The sequence below is a fragment of the Oxyura jamaicensis genome, chromosome 1, assembly GCF_011077185.1.
Source record: "Oxyura jamaicensis isolate SHBP4307 breed ruddy duck chromosome 1, BPBGC_Ojam_1.0, whole genome shotgun sequence".
Classification (NCBI taxonomy): domain Eukaryota; kingdom Metazoa; phylum Chordata; class Aves; order Anseriformes; family Anatidae; genus Oxyura; species Oxyura jamaicensis.
Genome location: NC_048893.1, coordinates 65,041,768 through 65,059,569, shown reverse-complemented (window position 1 = coordinate 65,059,569; position 17,802 = coordinate 65,041,768). Strand labels below are relative to the sequence as shown.

Here is a 17,802-nt window from a genome sequence, read left to right as displayed (position 1 = left end):
TGGGGAAAGGGGCTTTTCACCCAGGAATTTCTAACACTCCTTGATGCTTCCAAAGCAAACCTACTTTGCTGAAAGAGGTGAAAGACATGGCATTTTGCCAGCTGTCTGGGTGCTAGATTTGGACTCTCCTGAAAGACTAGCTGGTATGGTAAGTGTAGTACAGAAATTACAGAATAATCTTTACATACATGTGAGATTAATACCTGAAATACTAAGAAGCCTCTTTTGTTGTCTGCTAGGAACTACAGTGGGATTAGCTCAGTAAAGTTTATATTCTGCATGTCTGGCTATTTGGAAGAACAAAACTTCTTTTATAAAACGTTTCTCCATCAAGACATTTAAAGAAAATATTATCTGCAAAATCCACAATAGCTGTTAAAAAAAAAAAAAAAAAAAAAAAAAAGTAGGACTCTATTCAAGTTCGCCCATGTTTGGTTACTATCACCAGGACATCTGAAATGCTACAATAGCACAGATTTGTCTTGTATCCACCCTCACTTGAGAATGACAGCAGTATGGCAGGCTTTAAGGAGGCACTGAATCATTTTTTTTGCCTGGGTTAAGAACAAACTGCAAGAATAGCGATCAATGTAACGTGCAGGGTCAAACTCACCTAGACAATCCAAATATTTCCTGTCAGTCCTGAAATTCAAAATAGCTCAGAAAACAGATTAAGAGCTGGAGTACTCTGCCTCAATTTGTTCTCGATCCTCATGCACTTCTAATCATTTTTTAAATTATTATTAATATTTAATTCCTGGGCAGAACATGTAATGTCTCACATTTTCCAGAAGGCATTTCATGGAAAGAAAAGCAGATACCCTTGAACTTGAAACTTCAGGATATATAAAGAAAACAAAGAGAGATAAAGCCTCTGCATCTTGTGTTTTAGTACCAAAAGAGGACTGGACTAGACAAGAGCACAGAGGATGACAGGAGGACAGAGGATGACATTTTTGAAAGTATTATTCTGAAATAAGTCATGAACATTGGGAAACTCTTTGTTAAGCATATGCAGTCAGCTTTCATATGCTTAAACACACACTTCTTGAAAACTCACAAGGAGTTATAAGGTATTAAGATTATAATTGTCATTCAGTTACACAAGCCTGAATTGAAGCACGATCTTTGAAAACTGTTAATAAAAATGGAACCAGGCATTTAGGGACAAGTCATGGGCAACTCATAATATTTCAAAAAGTAGGTGATAAATAAAAAGGAATTGTCTGTTTATTTTTAATATTTCAACAATGGGTTTACCATTTGTCACTGATGTGCACTCTATCCCAGAGATAACTCAATTTCAGGAATAAAAAATGGTTTCAAAAAGCTTTTGGTCATTTGATGTTGATCTAATATTAATACATACTTATCCTCACCTAAGCTCTCTTGGACAGGATAATAGAAATCGTCCACTTTGTGGCTGACAAAGATGACTCTTCCTTGTTCTGCAGCCTTATGAAGACTTCATGGTAATAAATATCTCCTGTTTTACCTGTCCAGATGAGCAACACACTTCTCATTAAGTTCTGCAAGGACGTACTCTGATACTGCAGGCTTTACTTTCTTAACTTGCAGAATCATCCATCAGTATGCTTACCTGAGCTACACCAGCCTCAACATGAGCACTCACGCAAGTAAAAGGCATGTTAGATGCCTTCCTGGTTCTGTACACACCTTCACATGTCTGGAGTTAAATTCACTTGACTTCTCTTCCAGTTGTGCCAATATATGTTTTGGTATTAACCATGCGTCCTCTTTTAACTGAAGTTGCACTGAACACCCCAGGAAGATTTTCAGCCTGCCACAGGCTGCCTCCATCCCCAGTCTGCAAGCTAGGTTATTTCTATGAACATTTCCTAACCTATGACTACGAACTTGAAACACACTGCCTTATGAAACTGTTTAAATGATGTGCTGGAGAGAGTTTGTGATTTAACTTTTAAATATTAAAAAAAAAAAAAAAAAAAATCCTTAACTGCTGCCTTTAGTAATTAATGCTATAATGCTATTCTTTACAGTAAAAATGTAGATGACATTTGAGTCTGTCCCTTTTAGCATATTCTTAGTTATTGGTCTGCAAGGAGATGAGTCCTCTAGTCAGGACAGCTATAGCTTTTGTTAGAAGATCCTACACAGCCCACAAAGTAATGGTACAGCTTTAGAGAGCCATTTAAGTGACTCATGACTTGCTGCTAGATAACCATTTCTCTTTACTGTATTTCTACAACAGGATGACCCATATCTCTCCTTCCCTGTGAAATGACCTGCAACTCCTTGGGGAAGAACATTATGCAGAGCAAAGCTGTGATTCAGATTCAATGTCTGACACTGATCGTGACACCTCCCTGAAGTCTGCAGAAGTGACAGTATGGAAATGAAGCAAATTGGATTGGCTTTCTAGTATAATTTTTAAAAGAGCCCTGACATCAAGGAAAAGTGAAAATACGTTGCTGGGGCACTGGCAAGTCAGACAATTGTAAAACCATGGCTTATGTGCTAACTAGATTAACCTGAGAGACATTCTTTAGAAAGTTCAAGAGGCCGATTTTTGCTCTCAGTCTTGCTGAAGTCATGGAAGTAGGTCTTCTGCCACTTCAAGAAGTGTTTCATCTCAATACTTCACTGTGGGTGTGCACACACACATGCACATTCCACCCAATCCCAGGCTGAATTCTTCCAGTGTCAGCTACAACGTCATCCAAATGACAAGGTCCAATGGCCAGAGAACATCTTTTACTGCACACGAAGAAGAACAAAGCAGCAGGTAGTATTTGCTGAAAGAAGTCGGCCCCTCGTGCTTTAGACACAGATACAATTTTTCTCATCAAGTGCAACCCATTTCTACGACAGCCCTGATATTCCAGCATGGTATGTACACCCTTTGGCTGGGAAGGCAAAGTGTTCATCCAGCTCCTTCAAGGCTGCCACTGAAACTTCCTCATAAGTCATCTGTCTGGAATAACTCGGGTAGGGGTTAATTCAAAGCCCACTGAGATCAATGGAAAGCTTCCCAGTGATTTCAGCCAACTCAGGCCCATGCACAGGTCTCCCTCAGCCACCAAGGAGCAGGATGAAGCCTCCGCCCGTTTCAGAGATGGAGCACACCCCATCATCCAAACAGCTGGCAGTGTCTGATTTCCCCTGCCTTTGCACCTGTGTAGTACAACCCACATGTAAAATGCCAGCAGACTGGAACAGTTAACACTGCCATGCTTTGTCCTGGGCTTTCCAGCCTGTGTCTGGAAAGTCTTGTTCATCCAGGAGGTACAAGAGCAGGTGAACCACTCTGCTGATCTTTAAAAGAAAAAGGCAGCTTCCTCAGGATCACTCCTAAGCACTCAACACAGTGTGCCAGGGCGACACACCACAACAAAGCACCACTTTCACCAGCTTTCCAATGGGGAGCAACAGCAACAATAAAGCCTACCATGAGCCCTCATGGACTGGACTTGCCCTAAGCATCTCCAGAAGTCAGATGTCAGTGGACAGGTCTCAGTGGCTCTAGCATGATGGACACCTGGGGTGCTGATAGTACATGTAGCCATGACTAGGCCTCACACAGCCTTTGAGGAAGACACAACAGTGTCAAGTCACCCCCTCACAAGCATGAGTCCATAGTCCATGCATTCTATAAGCCATCCTCACCCCTCAATCTCTCTTGGGCATGGATGTCAGGCTGATAAACTCTCCATGTGCCTTTAACCCAGGAAATGGCAAAATGCGTCACTGCAGCTGGCCGAGTTACAAATAGTGCTGTTGGATATGGCTGTTTTCACTTCTGGGTTTACTGTTTGACTCCAAGAAGCCTAAACAGTTTCTGGGAGACCTAGGAAATATGTTATAGCCTACACATAACCACCCATCTGTCCATCTCTCAGTAGAAATGCTGACGATCAGCAGCTTCCTCCTGGAAAGGCTACGTACAGCCCACTGAGGGGAGGTGTAGGGAAATGCCCTGTGCAGCAGGTACCAATGCTCAGAGCAAAAGGCGTACCTTCAGCCCCTGTGCTGCTCTTCAGGAACTCCCTATTCACCTGATCAAACACCTGAAAGCCTTCAGACCCAGGGAGGTCTGGCAAGCAGAGTGCTGTTGTTTAAAGCAGGAGAAAAGACATGTACACAAATATATTGCAGACATATTTTTAAAGGTGAAAGTGATGTCCAAACTCCTAAAATGTGATTTCACCGAAAATAATCCAGTTTTACACATTTGCCTGTTAATAACTGCCTAAATCCTGCTGCCCTCATCTCAGTTTGCTATGCAGGCAGAACCAATGCTCAGCTCCTCCCTGGCCTTGCCCCTGCTGGGGTGGCTTTCATGAAGTCCCAGCTCCAAGAGTCATATCCAAACTTGAGAATCAGCCTCTGTTATTGCTAAGGCAAACCCAAAATAAAAAGGCCAGACTAAATTATTTTTAAGATCTCAAGATTTTAAAGAAGTCTTGTGACTTTCAAGGGGTCTGACTCATGATACTTGAATGCTTGAAGTTGGCAGCAGCAGAGAGAGTGCAGCAAGATTTAGCATACAGCAATTTATTGCTAAGAGTCTTCAAATGTGTGGGAAAGGGCAGAGTGCTTCTGCAGCAACTGAGCAGAAAACAGGGAAACAGGCCCAAGCCTTCTCCTCCAGCCAGGTGTGCATCAGTTTCATCTCCTCCACAAAAGTTACCACAAAAAAATAAAAAATAAAAAATAAAAAGGCAAGCAGAGCTGCCCTAGGCATCACAAAAACACTTCCCAAAAGGATGCATGCGTGGGCTGGGGCTGTTTCCCACCTCAGAAGCCATCACTCTCTTGCTCAAGCACTTGACTTCCCAATCACGCAGATCACACAGAGAGGCAGAGCCATCAACCCTCAGGGCTCCTCAGGGACAGGTCCTTCAAAGGCCACCGCTGCACTGCTGGTTGCAGCTTTTGTCTCCCTAGAGCTCTGGTTTCTCCATGCATGAAGAGGGACAGCCCAGCCTGTGTGTTACACAGTGACTTATCAACACACTGGAAGTACTGTATTTCTATTTCTAGGACAAGGGCAGACCCCATTATCCCCAAACCCTTGCAGCTGTCATTTGCATCCACAAGCTGGTCCCACCACATCACTGGTGCCCAGATCACTCCACAGTCTCAGCACACTTGTCTAAGAGCTTGAACAGCGTCACAGGGAAGTTCAAGTAACATTTTTCCATGGTAGAAAATAGCTCTCAGACTACACACCCCAGAATCCTCCGCAGGCATCTGAGTACATGTATTAGCAATAAACCTTCAACTCTCAGCCTTCCCTTTAAAAGTGTGTTGTTGTTTTTTTAAGTAGGAGTATACTAGAAGTATACCATGTGTTCTCATTATATAATGCTGTTAAAAATCTGCTAAAATGGGTGCATATGGAGTGAATGTACATTGAGTGTAAATGGGCCTCAGTCCAGACCTCCAGCATGCGATACATCTGAGTGTTTCTGACTCCTCAGATAAACAGCAGACTTCTTTCCAGCTGGTGCATGCGCCCAGCATTTGTGCCCACATCAACGGCTACAGCACAAACCTCCCTTCATTTCATCTAATTTCTGCCTAAACAAACACTGTGATGGGAAGTGCAAGCCAGATACCGCTAGATGCAGCAGATCTCTGGTTACCCAGCAGACCAGGCTTGTGCTGGCACAGGCTCTGCAATTCCTCCCATGCTGTCCAACCAAAATAGATCACCACAGGCCTAGAGAGGAACTTTCTGGGATAAGAAGGTTTCTTATTGCCATGGCACATTTGCCCCTCTGCCTTTTGGGAGTGGTCGCTGACCAGGTGATGCTGAATTTTGCAAAGAGAGATTACTGCCTCATTTCTCTTTGGCCACCACGCTTCATGTGAGTTTATTTATCTGCCGGCAGCACTGCTTCTTTCCAGAGCTCACAAATTCAGCTTATAGCCTGACAAGAGCTCACGTGCCCAGTTCTCCAGGTCAACAACACTTTCTTTCAAAAGAAAGGTGGCTGTTACATCTTCTCTACCTGGGAGTGCACCCCAGATACCATCGGTGTCCATCACAGAGCCCTGCTATGTAAGCAAGGCTTTATTAAAAAGCTCAGAACAGGCATACAAAATATATTTGGCATTGCATTCTGCTGACTGCTGATTTCCATTTAAAACCACTTGGGAAAAAAAAAAAAAAAAAAAAAAAGGTATTTTTTTTAAAGCATGCAAAACCTCAAAAACCACACTTTTTTTTTTGTATTGGAAAAAAAAAAAAAAAAAAAAAAATGAAGTCCATATTAAAAACTAAACACAAAAATGAGAACAAAATATACTTAAATACAAGTTCTGTTTTTTAGTTGTTGTTTTGTGTTGTTTTTTAAACACTGTGGTGTTAATAAAGTTATCAAATCTTTATATCAAGGAAGAAACTACAAAAGTAGAGCCTGACTTTCTCCCTGCTTACTCCATTGTAAAAAAGTGGGAAATTCCATTAAAGCAAATTGAACTATATGAATATGAAATGGGGTTAAAGAAATGTCATTCTGAATATTTTCATGCGTTTTTCATAAATGGACATCATTGTACCTATGTAAAGTTCTGTTCTCATTTGCTCCAAAGTAAATCTGTAATAACCGATAGCAAATGCTGCCCTTATTGTCCACATGAAGTGGCTGTAAATAAGTAATGATAAGCACTACAAAGATAATACCAATTGCACAGAAGTGGCACACAAATCACAGATATGCTATACCACATATACCAAGGGTATTTTATCTTTCAATTGAGATTGTATAATTTTAGCTGTGTCTAGAAACATAAACAAAATCCCTTCTGTACAGAAAACACACAGCATTTGAGCATGAGTTTTCCTATCAATAGTTTTATATTGCCATAGTTCACCTTCACTGTTTACATTCATCCATACAGCAAAATAACTGGAAACCAGGGCATTTATAACAGCCTAAGGGATTTAGACACCAGACACCACTGACTTCTAACTTCTCCCATGATATTAACTAAAGCCATTCAGCATGCATTTTTAGCTAGACCTCTTTGGTTAGCTGCAGCATACTTTGCAATTTAAGACAGAAATCCTCAAAGCCAATGCTAATAAAAGTCAAGCCACCGGCACCATTTTCCATACATACTACCTCACCTCTCTGCTTCAAGGCGCATTTCCTCACGCTTTTGCCTCCTGAGTTCTCTGCGGCGTTCAAAGTCATCCATGGTGGGTGTTCAAGTGTTCAGAGCTCTGGAAGGATCCAAACCTAAAAGGGAGATGACCACTCAGATGAGAGAGAAAACACAATGATTGCATTTAACCATCTCAGTCCATTTAGTTTTGTTTTGCTTTCTTAACTTCACTGTAACAATTTTCTTTTTCTATCAAAAAATGTAACTTCCTCAGTATCGTTGAGATAAACAAGATTAATGAAATGCCTTGTAGGATAAACATAGCCCATGCCTGAGTTTAGTTTTCTAGTTAAAATTAAATCAACATGCTTTAAGTAAGGACTGTATACATCTGCTAGCCGCAGACTAGCTATTTGTAATGTCACAGGTCTTTTCCTACAAACAAAAGCAACAATTCAGCAGGATTTTAACTTTTAGCTTCCAGTTTTTACTGGAAGCAGTAAAAATGGTGCACAAGAGATTTCTTGTTTTCTCTAACAGCAGAGATAATGAGAAGTTTTTCAAAAGCTTGCCCCCGTCCGTCTGTCCCCATCCCCCCTTCAAAAAAAAGGAGAAAGGAGGAAAAAAAGAGAGAGAAGAGAAGAGAAGAGAAGAGAAGAGAAGAGAAGAGAAGAGAAGAGAAGAGAAAAAAGGAAAGAAAAAAAAAAAAAAAAAAAAAAAAAAGGGAAAAAAAATGAGAAAAAAAAAAAAAAGAGGAAAAGGAAAGAAAAACAAAGAAAAAAAGTCAGAGCTTTTAAATACCACCCAGGAGGAGCCAAGCTATGTATAAATCGTTCTCAAAGAACCAAAAGTAGCAATATTTTTTGCAGTTTAATCCATGCGTTTTCCCCGTGCCCTACCTTCTTCTTTATGATTTAGTCCATGAAATATTTTCCCCTTTACAGTTCTTCATATACAAAGCCTTTTCAGCCTTGGTTTATATCCCATCAAGCCGAGTATTACAGAATTCCCCTGCAGCCCCCAAACCAAAAATGACTACCAGAAAAGGGAAAGCTGTTCTCTTTTTGTCCCTGCTTTGTTTACAGAGCTGTCAGTGGTTAGTTAAACTCTGCCTGGAATCTGGCATTTAAGGCCTGCTCTAAGATTGCTTCCTGTGCAGGGCTGGAGGCCTCAGCTTCCTCTGCAATCCTAGCCTCCACGCTGCACTCGGAGGATTTCCACCCCCCCACGCCCCCCCACCATTTTCCAGCCCAGCAGTACAAGACCGGCTGCAAAGGGAGCAAGCATGCAGATGCAGACCTGCACTCAAAGGGGTCTCAGTAACTGCTTGCAGTGTGAAGGGAGACAAAGCCAAGGTGCGTCTGGGAATTATTTGAAGTGCTCTGTTTGCAGATACGAATCTGTTTTGCGGCTTTATATCCCTGCCCACCGGTGCAGCGTCCAAGTGCCCTCCCCATAAAATCACTGGCAATAGCAAAAGCTCTCATGACTTAAGGGAAACTGTGGCTTTTTCTGTCCCCTTTTTCAGTGCTGAGGACAGAGGTTTTGCGAAGATTATTTTATTAGTTTACTTTTCCCGAGGGTGTTTTTCTTTCTCATTTGTTTCTGTACTGGGGGATTTAAAATTCTGTTGTTGTTGTGACTTTTTGTGCGTTTGGCTGGCTGAGGTTATTTTGCAGAGGTTCAAAGGGAACATTAATTTTGCAAATCTGATAGCACCTTTACCATTGCTGCTCCCCCCCCCCCTTTTTTTTAATGCACAATTAGACAATATATATAAAAACCAGGTTGCAACAGGACCTTTGTTCAAATCTTGTATTTGCTTACCCTTACCACTGTGTACCCCTTGAAAAGCACAGCACACCAAATCTGCCGTTTTCTCCTGAGAAGGGTTTTCATCTCAGCCTACACATGCAGCTAAATTTTGTCCCAGTTCCCTCGCTAGAGGGGCCATAAGTTGCAGGAATGATGCGGCTCCCAAGGCTGGAAGACAAGGATCAAAGGAGAAGCTATACATGCTGGAGAGCAAGTCTGAAGTAGTGCCTGGTTTCTGCGCACAGAGGGCTGGTGACAGCCCTTCCAGGAGCTGAGCTGCACCAGGCAGCACCCTTTGCTCTGTGGAGGGCAGTCACCAACAGGGCCTTAACGCAGAGAGCTGACATTCCCAAACCCTTTTTTCCCTCTCTCCCTCCCCAAAGCAGACATGCTTTGACATCTGATTTATGTGCACCTTCATCCCTTCTAACTCAGTAAGGTACACCCCTTTCTCTACCTCTCCTGACAGGGCTACGCTTCTTCCCACCCCAAAAGTCCTGACACCACGTACGCAGTTCTCTCCCCATTCCCTCTGGCAGCTGTCCCAGCTAACACCTTCAGCCCTTCCCTTCCATGTGGCCTCAGCACCATCTCTCATCTCCAAAAGCTCAGGGTCTCTTCCTCACAAGGAAAACTGAGGAGGACGCACAACAACCCAGAACTACAACTATTCTTCCTCCCATCATGTCTTCCCAGGGTGCAGGTGAGATTGCACTGCAGTCAGGCAATATTCCCTGGTGTGACAACCTTCCTGCATCTTCTGCGTGCTTTCCTGTTGTTCAGTGCAGTTCACATCAGTGGACCTCTTGGGAGTACGCCTTTAGTTTGTTAGCGTGTGCTGCCTCCTCTCCATGGACAGGGGACCACTTTGTGGCATTCAGACGACTTCCAAGCCAAAATTGAGAAGGGTACTCAGGAAACTAAGGTCAGGTCAACACTACAACCTTTAATTAGTGAAGCGCAAGAAGAGGAGTTATCAGACAGACAGTCCATTTCATTGCTGCTCACTGCCTTCCACAAAACAAGTTTTGTTTTTCAGCCTCTGAAAACTACCAGCCAATAACTTCATCAAAATTAATCTCTCTAAAAATGTTCCCTGTTTCCACAGAAAAGGATTATAAAATCGCTGTTTCCCAAAGTGTTCTAGCCTCAGAATATTCAAAAATCACTTTGCTTATAGATGATGGTACCAATTATTTGAAGTATTTCCTACAAACTATTTTTGGGAGTGTGCACATTTTGACGTTCCCTTTAAAAAAAATAAATAAATAAATAAAAATTGATCATGAGTGAAAACATCCTGGGTCAAAGCATAACATTCCACATGGCTCCAGGGCTTGCCTTCAGAGATAAATGTGAAAATGTCTCTGTGTCTCTGACCTTCCCAGATCTAGAGAGATAATAAGCACATAGAATCCACATTTCCTGATTAAAGGTGTGAAAATATATATATATATTTATTTCTTTGTATCCATTTTTTTTCTGTTAAACATTTTTAATCATTTGGCATCAGACCAACAGAGTTTCATTTTTCTCACAAGAGGAAAATGTCCCTAAGAAAACAGTCTCAGATCACATGTAATGTTTTGCACAACCTCAAAAAAGTACTTCATTTTTATTTTAAATGTAAAAATTTTGGTTTTAGAATTATGATGGAAATGTTTTCGTATCACCTTTATTTTTTTCTGATTTGTTAGCAGGCAAGTTTTTAACCAGATTCAACCATAAGTCAACAACTTTTAATGAGCACTTCTTTTTTTCTTTTTTTAACAAATAGAAGGAGACATCTGAAACAGTTTCATCGGTTCCATTCCCTCAATATCCCCATACATACACAAACTGACAGAATATGGCTACTGGTTTTGTGAAAAGGTGCACCGCAAAAATTGTCATTATGTTGCTCCTACATCAAAACAAGACTCTCAGCATTTCAAACTTAGCACAATTGTAACATTATTGAAAGAATCTGAAGTGAACTCCACTAGATTCAGAGGAGGAACTTAAGGAAAATATTACAAAAGTCTTTGGTCTTGCCTTTTCTTATATATATACCTCTCAGAAGCTCTTGAAGGTAATTCTTGCTCAGGACCTTGGATTTTGTATAGTCTCACATACAAGGGTCTTTTTAGGGTCCCTCTCTTTTGATTCTGAGACTGAAGCTTTAGGTCACAAGATGTTTGATGAACCCTGTGGTTTTTCTGAAGAGATGCTAAGACTAAAAAAGGCCAGATAAGCAAAGAAGCTTACCTACAACATTTACCAGCATCACCACATTACTTGCATCAGAATTATAGTAAAGTATGCACCCTGCAAATAATACCATCTCCCCACATAAACATTGTTTATTTCAAAAGCAGTACCAGAGCTTCTGTCCTTTTTATCTCCGTACTTCACATAGTGCCTTTGATCTTCAGTTGACAAGGGTTTATTGCTAAAATTTGTTGAGTTTTTCATTGTCTTGCAAAAGAGTGCTTCCTTCAAGGACATAATTTAATCCCTTCTGGTACAAAACACACGCATGCAAATCCGTCTCCCCTTTATGCCTCATCCCATGAAAGAGTTTAAAATTTTGTCTTCTTGCAGCTTTCAGCAAGGTGGAAGATCAGAGGACTGTCCAGTAATTGTAAATATTTGACACAACACTTTAACAGTAACCAACAGGAATATACTCTTTTATGACAAAGAGTAAATTGGCTAAGTGGAAATATACACATAACCACACAGCTATTTAATTCCACTGTGGAGAGCTAAATAACCTCCTGCTCTGGCTCAGGTTAAATTCTGTCCTCACCCTCTCCGCAGCACCGATTAGAGACAACCCAGCTCCCAGCCGGCCTTAAAAACAGATGAGCTAGACTGATAAAAAGGAAGTGAAATTGCAGACTGCTACTCAGGTCTTTAGCCAACGGAGATGGCTTTCTTTCCAGACCTGCCGGTCACCTTTCCATTACACAGAATGAGCACTCAACCCTTGTTAATGCCAAGCCTGTGTACCAGCTTCCACCTAGCAGAGCCAAGAAACTTCAAGCCAGAGCACATTCCCTAATATAGCGCGGCTGCATATTGCACTGAGCTGTAAGCTGGCCGTGTCTGGTGACAGCATTGTGCAAGCACATGCCATCTCATGTCCCTCCCAGCACAGAGGAACAACTGCAGATTTCCCCTTGGCGGCCTTCAAGTGCAAACGGCCTGAAAGTCATGTCCCTTTCCTCACAGCAGGGTTGCTCACTGGTCTGGCACTGTGAATGCCCAGAGCAACCTTCACACAGACATCTAGGCAGATGGCAAACTGTGATTGCTGCCCATGCAAGAGAACATGGACCGGAGCTCTTGCCAGACTCCCCTCCCAGCAGGTTGCCGTATTATTCATTAAAAAAATCAGGGCAGAATACAGTTCCATTGGCTGGAGGGGACCAAGGGGATTTGGCCTTAAGTTTCTTTGTAACAAGGAGAGACTGATAAATTTCTCATCTACATTTACACACATCATCTATGTGCAACTGAACACCGAGTGCATCCCTCTTCCTTCTGCAGCCCAACAAGCCTCTCATGCTGAACTGAGCGAGGTACCAGCACAGACCAGTGTTGCTGTGGGACCACAGTTCCGCAGGAGCTGGTAGAAATTTTAGGACCCAAAGGAAGTAAAGAAAAGGGCTAGATTAGTAAAAAGGATGATTCCCGGTTTCTTCATAAAAGAAACTATGACCAGTTCCTCGTCTCTTTCTCTTGCATCCCAAGCAGTTGGAGGCAGGAATGGTGCAAAGAGTGATGGCTTTGGGATTTCTAGAACTGAAATAACACAGGTACAGAACAGGGAGGGCAATGAGATAGCATGGCTCACTGCCTAGCATCCAGAGTCAACCCAGCAACTGTGGATACTACTGCTCAGTTCTACCTCTGATTTACTTTATGGCCTTAGAAACCAAGCTTTAGCCAATTTTGTGCCTCTGAGTCCTCATATCATCTCCACCGGCTGCAAATTTGTCTCGCTGTGGATTTGCAGCATGCTAAAGAACAACCAGGCCCTGGTTTCAGTCACAGGCACTAGATGCATCTGTAACATTAGTACTGAAAAAAAAGCCACACCCAAAGATAAAGGAAAATTCTTTCTGAGCCTTTCCTACAGATGGGTAAGAAAGGCAGGGCTTCCAGCCCAACTACACAGTTTTTCTGCATACATGAAGCTGGGCCTCTGACTTCCGACCTGTCCTCACTGCAGGATCAGGTGGTAACACAAAACCCAGTTACTCTGTCATCACCCTCTTTCTTTTCGGTATTCCTACAAAAAGGATCAAGTGTCTCATTAAATCTCAACATAAACTGAGACTGCAAGCAGCTTTGTGAGTTGTACCCCATTAAGGTGAATATCTCGTTTTCCCATCTGTCTCCACGTCAGCTGTCCCAAATCCCTGTCTTGGAAGTGTGGACCTTTTAAATGTCAGTAAAAGAACGGTCAGAGAGAAGCATGAAGAGTATTTTGCTTCAGCTAGCTGCATGCCACAACATCCACTGGATCTCTAGGAGAACCACTTCCCTCTTTTTTCTTGCCTCCCCTACCCCAAATACAATAACAGAACTACTTTGTTGCCCCTTTTGTAGCTGAGAGCAACTCAAAGAGCAACACTCATTGTCCAAGTGTAACTTGTTTAATCTGGCATCCATGAAATGCAGGTATGACAAACATTCTCCTGCAATATCTGGGAGAATTAGAGTTCCTTAATCTATCTTCAGTCAAAACAAATAAATCTGTTTTCTATGAAAATCTGTCAGAAAGCATTTGGAAATGATTTTCCCCACTTCCCTTTTAATTTTGTATTAGGAGCATTCAGTGACACTCAGATCTTTCAGAAAGAAGCACAACTGCATTGAAGTCAAAAGGTGGAATTAAATGGATTGATTTGTCCTTTGTCAGACCTCATGCATGCTCGTTCTTTAAATCGCAACATTGGATATGGTTGGCAATTGTATATTACCAACAGCAAAGCCAACATTTAAAGAGGTTTTCCTTTTCTCCATAAATTATTTTTTTGCATGTTTTTTTTTTCTTCATATAAAACCACATCTCCAATTGCTACTGTAAATTTGGCCAAGTATTCAAGTTGACTGAAGATAATGAACTCTTGTATTTATTTACATCTATAAAAGATACATTCTATCATATCATACAATGGTTTGGCTTGGAAGGAACATTAGAGATCATCTAGTCCAACCCCCTTGCCATGGACAGGGACACCTCCCACCAGACCAGGTTGTCCAAAGCCCCATCCAGCCTGGCCTTGAATACCTCCAGGGATGGGGCATCCACAGCTTCTCTCTGAGCAACCTGTGCCAGTGCCTCACCACCCTCATAGGAAAGAATTCTTTCCTAAATACATATATGTACACACAGATGTGATCCTGTCAATAAGCTTTAAGCCTTCCTAAAGCGCACACCTCATTTGGGACTCAAGGCAAAATAAAAAATAGCTCATGTGGACTCACAGCTTTGTCTCAGTGTAGCCTGTGTTTTGTTTCGTTGGACCATGCTTCTTTGGACTTCCAAGGAAAATTCATCAATGACAAACCAATTAAGTAAATGCAGTTCACACTTAGCATCAGAAAAAAAAAAAATTAAAAAAATAAATAAATAAAAATTGGAGGTTTTTCCAAGTCCCAGTTTCTGTTCTCAGACTGCTTCACTTCCATTTACATGGGTTTATCCAAACCACTGAATCTATGAGAAGGAGCCAGGGAACAACCTAGAATAAAGGACCTCAACCTCTCCCACCCTGCCCCCCTCTCAAAACAAAGACAAAAAAAAAAAAAAAAAAGTTTGTCAAAGTCTTTGCTTGTGGCATAAGGTAAATTTCTCTCCATCTCAGTTTGTGCAGAAGTAAAATGCAAACTACAACAAAGCTTATGTATATGGGCGGGGCATTTTTAAGCCTGATTGACATGTTATTTAAATTTCTGTGGCACCCTGAGCTAAACAATGATTACAAAGAAAATGGATTCCCATCTGGTGTTCTGCAGACCACTGACAGCCCACATGACCACATCATGGTCTAGGCCCTTAATTCAAATGGGTGCTGACAGGTATCACTCACCCCTGCTGCAGCATATGTTACCACAGTGAGCATCACACATCTGTTCGATGGTGCTAGAACCATAGAAATGCTTGGGTTGGAAGGGACCTTAAAGATCATCTAGTTCCAACCCCCATGTGAATCACAGGAAAGCACTGACACACAGCCTTTAATAGGATATTGTCCATGCCAGGGTTCACTACTTGGAAGTGCACCTGAAAGGCTCAGGCCTTTAAATATATCTGCTTGGGTAACTTTTGAGACAGCCTTTGAAGATGTAGGTATTTGTTTCGGCCCATCTCTTGTATTCATGATGTAATTCAGCAGTGGGAAAGGAGCACTTACGCCATCCTGGAGGTGCTAGCAGACACCCAGCTTGCTATTGCTAACACTGCAATATACTAAAATGCATGCAGCAGCAAGACTTATTATCTTAGAGCCAGCCAGTTGCAATGGAAAGTTCCCATTTGTCTTTATCCCCTCAGGCAGGCTGAGTGTCAGTATGCCTTTTCCACTCCTTTCGTTTCCTTCCTCATCTTTCTCCTACTGCACATTGACATAAGGGCCAGGCAGAGCTTTCTGTTGACATTTGGATTTGCATATACAGGTCCCACCCCTGATCCTTGGAGACATTTTTCTATCATTTCCCATTAGCAGACAAAGGAAGAAACAACACTTAGCTGGGAGCTGCTGGCACAACCACTGGTTCTCATGTTAGAAGGATTGACCCTTGACTCCCCCCTTCAAGTGTCCTCTGAAATATTTCAAATATGTTGTCCCCAAAGATCAGAATATAATGAAATATTATTCATATACAGACTAGAGTTGAAATCCTGGTCCTATCCCTGGCAGACTTCCCAGAGACCTCAGTCAGGACTGGATTCCACCCTAGCAGGCCTAGTTCATCTGTAATATATGATACAAAGGATCAGTGAGCTTACCTTGCATGTCAGAAACTGGTATGCTCTCAGATTGTGCCAATATAGGTAACTTTGTCCCCTCATACACTTGCGTACACAAATGTAAAGGCAGAATTTCTTTTATTCTAGCAATGCTTATTTAAGAGAAAAAATATTTTTACTCATATTGTCATCTCTGAGGTAATAGCTTCTTCTGCAGATATATAGGGCAGCTGAAAATTGCATCAGCTTTTACTACTGTTTAATATGTGCTAGGTAATGAGAATGAGACCCAACCCAGAAGTACAAAACACTCTGAAATTAGAGGAATTTTATGTCTACAAAACAGTTTGTGCTTAGACCCAAGAAAAGATCTGACTTACATTCACTGCACTTGAACACTGGGAAGCATGTTCATATCATTCACGGGTTACCCTTATCTTTCAACTACTTTTACGGGGAAAGACATTCTGTTTCACCATGTTAATGCAATCACAAGAATGCCCACATCATGCACTAACTTCTCCTGCAGGCTTTGCCGCAAATCTGTGGCCTGACTGTTGAAACGTGTGGCAATGCCCTGGCTGGTGGCCAGCTTCACGTCCCACTAAAATCTCTGAGAGCGGAAAAACAATGCTCAAGCCAACACTTTCCAGCCAGGAGCTGTTTGGTTTTTCAGGAAACAACTGACAAACATCACCAAGAAACAGGTTAGGTCCAGATCAGATGGCCAAGACCATATTAATGATGGAGAATGCATTTCCTCTTGGCCTGTACAAGCGAAGCTAATTTTCCCATTGATTTCTACTAGAGAAAAAAAAAAAAAAAAAAAAAAAAAAGATGCAGGACAAGCCACGGGAGCAGAAAGCATGCTGGGGGCTCTTGCCCTGCAGTGCTAATGGCCCAGAGATGCAGGCAGGTGTGATGCAAGGCAGTGTGTCCTGCCTCATGCATGGAGCAGCAGTCCCAGTTCTGGCAAAAGGTCTGGAGTAAAAGCTGGGCAGCCATCAGCCAGCGAAAATGCTGCTCTGTCCAATTGCAGGAACATTTCTCCTGCACTAGAACTGGCACAGAAGCCAGCAGTAGCAGTGCAGCTCTCCACACTTGCCTTTGCTAGAGAGAAGAGTTTCACCCTCCCATCCCAGGCACAGAGGTGATCAGTGCCAGAAACCCATAGCAATGGGAAGCATCAGCCTCTGCCTCCCTGACTTCTCACTTGACCCACTCTGCTCCCATCCCTCTCATTTGTGCTTTTCTCCTGTCGTACCCTTGTGCCACTCTTGTTGACCTTCATGCTCACATGCAATATTTCAGCAATACATTATGTGAACTTATCTGTGTCCAAATAGATTTCATGAACATTTTAGCACACTATTCACACTCTTCCTCTGCTTCTCTCAGGTCTTAAATTAAAAAGACAAAGTAATACCACTAAAAATAATAAAATGTCCAAATAAGTCTAAGGTAAAGTTCCAACAGCAACATTCACTCAGCCAGACTGCAAACTCCACATGTTTTCTGGAACACACTTTATTTACAAAATCATGATATATTAAGCTACATACTCAGTCATAAAATGTAATAGAAAATAATATGAAGACACAATGCAGCCAGCTTACTGTGGCTTCATATTTGTATTTTCAACTATTTTTTCTTTTCCTATTAAAACATGCAGCTCTAGGATCCAGCTCTGCCTAGTGCTGTGCATCATAAACTCTCGTTAGAGTTGAGGGCTTTCTGCTTCTTGCTCTACTGAACAAGCAATAAGCAGCAATACCAACTTTTAGTGGTCATCCCTACAGTTCTAAAGAAAGAAAGAAAGAAAGAAAGAAAGAAAGAAAGAAAGAAAGAAAGAAAGAAAGAAAGAAAGAAAGAAAGAAAGAAAGAAAGAAAGAAAGAAAGAAAGAAAGAAAGAAAGAAAGAAA

General features: G+C 41.8%; 1 protein-coding gene across 13 annotated transcripts in view; it reads right to left on the bottom strand.

Annotated features, from left to right (window-relative positions):
• CALD1 (caldesmon 1) overlaps nucleotides 1-17,802 on the bottom strand; it is a 199,254-nt gene that overhangs the window by 87,837 nt on the left and 93,615 nt on the right. For 11 of the 13 annotated variants that reach the window (XR_004756116.1, XM_035346639.1, XM_035346620.1 and 8 more), the window contains one exon: nucleotides 7,121-7,232. Coding sequence is in view for 12 of the 13 variants with exons in the window: in XM_035346639.1 (XP_035202530.1) it covers nucleotides 7,121-7,191 (71 nt within the window). In the remaining variant the exon portion in view is untranslated. Of the gene's footprint in view, nucleotides 1-7,120; nucleotides 7,235-7,997; nucleotides 8,235-17,802 lie in introns of those variants that run through there. The other 2 variants (XM_035346645.1, XM_035346630.1) reach the window with 2 other exon arrangements.